The 8,175-nt window shown below is 35.7% G+C and overlaps 1 protein-coding gene across 1 annotated transcript; it reads left to right on the top strand.

The window, feature by feature from the left end:
- LOC110459334 (synaptonemal complex protein 3-like) lies at positions 1-7,136 on the top strand. The gene is made up of 8 exons (XM_021511540.1): positions 1-210; positions 438-501; positions 2,004-2,038; positions 2,673-2,790; positions 3,952-4,051; positions 4,607-4,705; positions 5,652-5,756; positions 6,995-7,136. The coding sequence occupies exons 1-8, from the start codon at positions 60-62 to the stop codon at positions 7,046-7,048; spliced, it is 726 nt and encodes a 241-aa protein (XP_021367215.1). The 5' UTR covers positions 1-59; the 3' UTR covers positions 7,049-7,136.
- Positions 7,137-8,175: the final 1,039 nt, after the last annotated feature.

Raw genomic sequence — 8,175 nt, 5'->3', positions numbered from 1 at the left:
GCCGCCGGAAGTCAATATTTCGTCTGCTTATTGCATCCGGCAAGACTGAAAAGAAAACAATGCCTCTAGCCCGTGCACAAAAAAGGAATATCGGTGGTTCTCCAAAACAGCAAAAACAACATACAAAGTCGAAGATAGGTCTAGACGATCATGATGATGACGACGAAATGGAATCCAAGGAAAACAGTCCGGACAGTAGCCCTTCAAGAGGTTCGTTTTTGATCAATGAAATAGGCCTAAGTTAGGCCTACTTTGCCACCGTGTCGGTAAACGGAAGTAAGTTTTTATTGATTCAGAGCAACCGAGAATTGGAGCACAGCTAGGGGTTCTTTAGAAACGTCTGAAATACACATATGATATACTATGGCTCATTTCTGATATTTGTGTGAAAATTTTCAAATCCAAAATAAAATTGAAACTCGGAATTACATTTTTAGACGAAACTCCAATCATTCCTAGACTGGGAAAGAAAAGGGGAGCTGAAGACCATGGAGAGTTCAAGTAAGTGTGATAATCTATAAGATGTCTTACAATCCTTCAGATATTTATGAAAGCTAATTCCCAGACTTCTTGTGAATGTTCACACATGAACTCATGGGGGCTCTCATGTATGCTGCACATCATTTCATTTGGCAGTGGCGGATCCAGAGACCTATCTGGGGGAGGGGGTTTCCATGTGGGGGGAAATTGAGGAAAATAGTGAAAATACATGATTTTCAGGCTGTGAGGTTTCTTGAAGCCCAAAAAATCCCTCTGTGTCCGCCACTGTTTGGGCCATATCACTTCGGTGTAACTCAGCTCCTGACCCCATTCGCAGAGGGAGCTGTAGCATGTAGGGGTCGTTACACAGCTCAGCTGCTTCCTGTCACCCCATTAACCCGTCAACTCAACAAATGAACTACAATTGACCTTTGGCACAGTCCGGTTCCGCTGTGGGCTCCACCAGAATTACGTCATATGCCACAGGTGTTTTCACACAGTCCATACAGCCCTATAGTATATATAGACTGTCAATATTATTTGACATATATGGACACTATCAATAATGCATGCAAGTTTTCGGACGGTCCTGCGCCACTTCATCAAGACTTCAAAATTCTAATAGGTTAAGCGCAGTGTCTGTGAGTACCCTTATGTTGCCAAATGTTGTATTCATGAATAAATGCTATTAATCTGAACTACTTTGCTTGTTGTTAGCTCACCTTGCCCGAAGGGCCAAGTGAGCTTATGGCATGGTGCGGCGTCAGTACGGCGTCAACTTTTTACTTTAAACAACTTCTTCTCAGTAACCAAAAGGCATAGGGTGATGATATTTGGCCAGAAGCATGCTGGGATGAAGGGCTACCAAGTCTGTTCAAATAAATGACCTTGACTTATATTCAAGGTCACAGGGGTCAAATATGTATAAAACCTTTAAACAACTTTTTCTGAATAACCGAGACAGCTAAGGTGATGATATTTGGCCGGTAACATGCTGGGATGAAGGGCTACCAAGTTTGTTCAAATGAATGACCTTGACATATATTCAAGGTCACAGTGGTCAAAATATGTTTAAAATCTTTAAATGATTTGTTCTGTATAGGGTAATGATATTTTGCTAGAAGCATGCTGGGTTGGAAGACTATATATAAACTCTGTTCAACCTAATGTCCTTGTTCGACATTCAAGGTCACGGGCGTCACACAGTTTAAATCTTTTGATAGGTTCTTATGAATCCAACACTGATATTCTACCTGTAGTTGTATTTTAGTCCACTTTTAAGATTACAAGTGTGAGATTAATACCAGGTGAGCAATTCAGGCCCATTGGGCCTCTTGTTGTTTCATAAAATCAGCTTTCTACTTAGTACATGTACTTGCATCAACCAGTAAAACTGTACAACATTGCATCGTGTGACCATAGCTGAATGTGTAAACAGATAAATATCAAAATTATGGAAATTTCAATCATGTAAGAAATTTTTGTTTCATGTTTTCACTCTTTTTTGTCCACTTCATTTTCAGCAATGAAATGCAAAAGATGCTGGAATGCTTTGGAGGTAAGAGGTGATGAGTTGCGGCGAGTGACACAAAATTGCTATGAAACTATTTGTAGCCTTTCTTGGTGACAAGAGGGTTTTCTTATAATGTTTCAATTATAGTTTGATGATTGTTGTGGTCAAGGATTTTCATTGGTTCCTATTAGGTCAAAGGACCCTTCACCCTAAAATGTTGGAGACCTCACAGTTCATATACATTTTGTAGAAGTGAAATTCCCTGCAGTCTTAAACAATTAAAAATCCTTTTGATTGCAACTTCATCACATCATGGACTGGTTTCCTTTGCTTTTGGCTTCTTCCAGTATGTCAACCAATTGTGAAATTGCGATGAAGCTATAGAAAATAGTCCAACCACTGAAAGTACTTGCCACTGATCAGTAAGGAAGTTTCATCACTCCATCGACTTCATTTCTTTACATATTTTCATCAAAATTTAATACCTGGGATAAGTTCTTTTTTCATGGTCCCCAGGTTAACAGTAAGGTCATTGCCAAGGGGTCATTTATGATTTCTAGTCCTGTTAAGCATTGTTCAACTTCTTTGTTTTTTCCAATTATTTCTTTTTAGAGTTAGTATAAAATTAATGCTACTTAAGGTCAAGGGGTAAACTGTATTACCTGGTATTCTTTTGTAGCTGACATTACAAAGACTTTAGTCAATAAAAGAAAACGTCTTGAACAATTCACTCAAAATTCGCTGAAGACTAGCAATAAAAAAGTTGAAGAAATCTGGAAAATGCAGCAAGTTGAAAGGTGAGTTTCTTTCAATATTCACCATTTGAAAATTGCATATTATATAAATATGACATTCATTAGCAGGTGACAGTGAATATTGTCAACCCGAGAAAACCATTGTCACCCGAGGCGAAGCCGAGGGTGACAATGGGTTTTTGAGGGTTGAGACTATTCACTGTCACCTGCTAATGAATGTCATATCTATTTTGTTACACCAAAAGTCAATGTAGCTCAGAAACGGCAGCAAACCTCGATAATGACATCTTGTTTGTTGATAGTCTGCTGTTTACAATCGCTATCGCACCAGCGCTTGATGAAATTGGCTCTTGCCGTCAAACGTCCTTGTGACCATCACGTTCGGGAAACGAAGCGGTGCACGCACATTTTTTGCGCATGTGATATTTTTCACTGTCTCATGGCAATATCACCCGCGCCCCTTAAAACCAATGTATTTTCGGAGGGTGACAGAGATTTTTGTTTAATTTTCTCCCAACCAATCAAATAGCTAGAAATTCACTTGAGGTGTAACAATTATATATATTTCCCTAGAAAAAATACCAATGTATATCATTTAAATAACAGCATATAGCCTACCAAATGTATAATCCCATTTTGAATAATATAGAACTTGTTTGACAGATGTATAGGAATATTCTTTTCAAAAATGCAAAACTATGAAATTGTATTTAATTAAATGAGTTGTTATTAATTCTTTGCAGAAATAAGTCTTTTTTCCATAGTAATACATAAATGTACTAGGCACATGCCTGTGAACCTATATTACAAAGAAGGTACAGACAGTCTGATAGATTTCTTTTCTTTTCAAAGACCAAAACTGTATTGAAGAGTCTTGAATTTCTTAGTCACTGATATAACCACCTTGCTTAACCATTACAGTTACTTCAACAAAATCAACTAAGCATCTTTCATAGGATAAGATTAAAAAAAAAGCTATACTTGTAAACAGAAAGAAAGTTGACAGTGATGCTGCGATAAGTAATGAGCAATGTTATTTTGTTCATCTCGTGTTGCGGTGGAGGGATAGAATCAATGAAGTCAAATTGTTGCTTTCCAAAATACCCCTTCAAGTAAATCTCTGATAACTTAATTCCAAACCAAATGGTTATTTAAATAAACTGACCTTGTCAAATTTTCTTCATCTTATAATTTACATTTCAGAGGCAAGCTGCACTCCGAGTACTGTAGACAGGTAACCACTGTGTTCAACCAATGGGAAGCTGATCTTGAGAAGACAAAAGAGCAAGAGGAAAAACTTGTGGTATGTTTGGTGTTTTAATCTTTCTAGGAGAGCAGCATTTAATATAGCCATTTACAAATTACAGCTATAATTAAAGTTCCATTTAAAAGCTAAATAAAACTTGAAATTAGGAAAGATTCCTCTTTAGTCATATTTTTTTTTCTTCAATGCTATATCAAGTCATTTATGTTGATGCAAAAGTATTCAGATAGTTATTTGATTTTATTGAGACATATTTTCTAGATGAATATAAAATTTCCTTTTGACAGGACATTTTAAATCAAATGTCTTTGATATTTCTCATAATAATACATATTGTCATGTAAGATATTTATTATAGAATTTTACAATCAGTAACAATGTTCTATCAGTCAACTGAATTGCAAGTCTCATATAGATCTGCTTGAAATAATAGGTTAAATATTTTTAGCTGTCTTAAAAGTCCCATTTAGTTTTTGAAGACAGCTAGGTTAACTTTGCTAAAATTAAAAACTCACTCACCCAAAACTGAAAATCATGTTTCTAATCATAAGTTATAGTAAAGTCCTTAAGATGTGTATACTTCTTCAATTCCAGACTCTTTTCAAGCAGCAACAAAAGCTTTTCCAGCAGGCCAGAGTGGTTCAAAGTCAAAGACTTAAGACTATCAGACAGCTTCATGAACAGTATGTAAAGGTAAGGTTATCACTAAAATCTTTACATTTAGTATATTAACTACAATATTAACAATACATCGCCTNTTAAAAAAAAATACATCGCCTTTCTTGATTTCAAAAGCCAGATCAGCATGACCATACAGGAATATCTTGGAGGGGGGACCATAGGGCCATTGACCCCTCAAAACTGACATTGACCCCTCCATGTTCCAATTTTCTTTTCATTTACATAGAATGGCCCCTCTTAAATTTTATCTTGATTAAAAATTGCTGCAATGACCCACTGCTCTCAAATTCTTGGATTTTCCTGCTATTTACTTGAAATAGATTGCAGACTTATACTTTCAAATATATTCCAGACCATAACTTCTGAATTTTCACATCTTTTAAAAAACTTTGCAGAAAAATTACTTTAAAAATATTAATCCCATATTGAAATAACTTATTTATTGCCATAAAATGCAATTCGGACAATAACTAGCACAATTTTCAGCCAAAATGCAAATTATTTGTTTGGCATAAACTATTGAAAGTCTAGTACTAGTCCAGAACAGGATAAGGTGTCTCTGGCAAAAACCTTATCAACAACACAAGTTTGACCAAAGTGATGTTAACTCTATGGTACATAAATCTCTAGTTAGCATGCACATTTTCCAGGCAACGGTGAAAAACCCTATTCATATTTACAATACTCATGATTTTATGTAGACTATAACTTGTGCAATATCTTACAGACATGACAAGTACGAGGACCAAGAAACAAAGAAAAGTCAATTGCAATAATGCTGAATTGCCTTTAAGTTTATTTAGCAGTCAATGACAATCGCTGGGGTTACTAGATAACCAGAGGCTTACTTTGCTCTAATTATTTGTCTTATGAAGGGAGTCATGCACAGTGGATCTGGTTTTTCAATATTTCTTCAGTTAGTCTGAAAGAACATTTTAATGTATTTTCTTCTCAACAGGGAATGGATGATCTGGGAACATGCCACAACTCTCAGCAGTCAACTGTTCAAACAGAATTGAAGAAAGAAATGACACTTTTGCAGAAAAAAATTCTGATGGATACTGTAAGTTTTATCAATGTGGATGATTCTTTTTTAATCAACATTAAAAATACCTATTTGGTTAGATATACTTTGCTTTGTTTTACTCTGATCATTTTATTAAAGTTTATTATTGGTATAACATATCAAGAAGAAGATCAAAGGATGAGTGTCTATAAGGCCCTTTTTTGGGCCTTGGTATATTCTGATATTTACCTCCTTATTTTGTTCAAAGATGTCCTATTGTATGACATGCGGAAAAGCTAAGGTAAAACTTTGACCGAAAGTGGGTTTCGAGGGGTACCAAAAGGGGTAGGGTAAATCACAAATATAGTTTGCTGTTTTCAAAATGAGCTTAAATACCAAAATAATACCATTTCTGTTTTTGAAAACATGTATAAATTAGACAAGCATAATATGTAAAAGAATGAAAAATGACAGAAATTCAATCGTCACTTAACGATTGTTTATATAAAACGAAGGATTAAGACAGGGGGTTGTTTTAGGTAATTTCCAAATGAAAAGTGTTTTGATTTCTCAATAATTTCCTTTCTAGTTAATATTTTGACTTGAAATTTTCAAATTTTCTCATTTAAGTAGACTTACATAAATTGCATATTGACTACATACTTTCCTTTTGTTTTATACCGAGTTATGGCTTCTGGACACATCAAACTTGGCTATTTCAAATGTCTCTTAAACTTAAGTGAATTAATAGGTGCAGGACACCCTTTATATGCTATAAGTATAAGATATCAATTGTAAGTATTGTATATTATATATATCATATAATATTTGCTCAACACCTGTGGCTAAAGTGAGTTCCAGGTCCTGATTTGTCTTTTTGCTTATCAAAGTTAACTTACAAATCAAAAATGGCATTTGCCACCAAAACTACTGTAAAATGATTGATTTAATATATGAAGTTTGTTTTGCTAGTAATTTTAAGTCTCCTAGCCTCAAGGAAAGTATCTGCTTTAATCGTTAAAGTAAACCGATTTCATTGTTTTATCAAATGTTCTGCCTATTTCCAATGTTTATCTGCTGATTGTACATAAAAGGCATTTGGGGATAAGCATGTAACTTGGCATAGATATTAGTTATATGATGATATTTAAATGTATGGAGATTAAACAGGCTCAGTAGAGTGTTTATAGTATTAAGAGGGGCGCTTGACTTGCTAAACTGACCAAAAGTTGCATTCAATGCTAGCTGCTACACCGATGGCATGGTTAACTGCATTTGATCCTTTTACTTTACAGCAACAGCAGGAAATGGCCAATGTGAGAAAGTCACTCCAGACGATGCTGTTTTAAAACCGTGGAATATGGTTCAAGCAAAGTTGACATGCATTAGCTAGGTACACGGACTATAATAAATCATGCATTTGGCTGAATGCTTTTTAATTGAACTTGTGTTAAATAATTTATAGCAGTATTACATATTTATAAAATTATTTTCTGATGTACATAACTATTAAAGAAAACAATGCTAAAAAGTTTACATTTCTTCTTTGAGAAAACATTCAATGAAGCTGAATCCTGAAATTCATGCTTGAAGCCGATTTATACTAAAGACATAAACGAGGAACCATAATTATTTTCGTACACACCACCTAAAGTCATCCTCGATACTCCAGGGGTTATGCTCACTTTCGCTCTCTTCACCCCTGGTATATGTCATAGCAAAATTGAAGGCACACTGCTACTTATTTGATTGGTCTCCGGTGAAAAATCCTGACCAATCAGTAGGCTGATACATGTCCTTTGAAGATTACAGAGGAACGACACCTGACTTCAGAGCCAGTCCATTTTACCGTTACGCAACCAACATATCCATTTGATGTACATCAAAGGATCAAACCAGGCTTCTTGTCTCACCCACAAGGTTGTACAGGCTGAGCCTTCGATTTTGCTATGACATATTCCAGGGGTGTAGAGAGCGAAAGTGAGCCTAACCCCTGGATTATCAAGGATGCCAAAAGTTGGCTGGTGAGTTAACTTTTAACTTCTTGCTTTGACATATCAATACAGAGTAGACAGTGGCATAGAGGCACTGTCTAATGATGACCTACAATTCTGTTAAGTTTTGCCAGTTTAAAGTGATGCACACTACAGGACACAGTCTGCTGTTACCGTTGATACGTTTCAATGACCTTGATCTCCATGATTTGGACATGAACATAGTGTAGACAATCGGAACACACTGTTCAGTCATGATAAACACTGAAATGAACATTGCTTAAAAGGGCTCGGACATCATAGCAGCCTCAACTCTTGCGACGTTGGTTTCAGGGTAGGCGTGTGCCTATGACGTTTAAAGAAAGGTTCTTAAGCCTGATCAACGAATACAATGCATTGAATCATAATACTGTAGTTGCCCTGACGGTACAGATCTGAAAACTTTAAATGCCATAAATCATCATGCACCAATCTTGGCAGTG

The sequence above is a fragment of the Mizuhopecten yessoensis genome, unplaced genomic scaffold (genome assembly GCF_002113885.1).
Source record: "Mizuhopecten yessoensis strain PY_sf001 unplaced genomic scaffold, ASM211388v2 scaffold10041, whole genome shotgun sequence".
In the NCBI taxonomy this organism is placed as follows: domain Eukaryota; kingdom Metazoa; phylum Mollusca; class Bivalvia; order Pectinida; family Pectinidae; genus Mizuhopecten; species Mizuhopecten yessoensis.
This window is presented reverse-complemented; position numbering and strand designations above follow the sequence as displayed.

Bases quoted from the DNA above. Each gene is read 5' to 3' on its own strand.
- LOC110459334 (XM_021511540.1), top strand. From the start codon at position 60: ATGCCTCTAGCCCGTGCACAAAAAAGGAATATCGGTGGTTCTCCAAAA. The intron at 211-437 runs GTTCGTTTTTGA...TTACATTTTTAG, and splicing joins GGACAGTAGCCCTTCAAGAG to ACGAAACTCCAATCATTCCT. The intron at 4,052-4,606 runs GTATGTTTGGTG...CTTCAATTCCAG, and splicing joins AGCAAGAGGAAAAACTTGTG to ACTCTTTTCAAGCAGCAACA.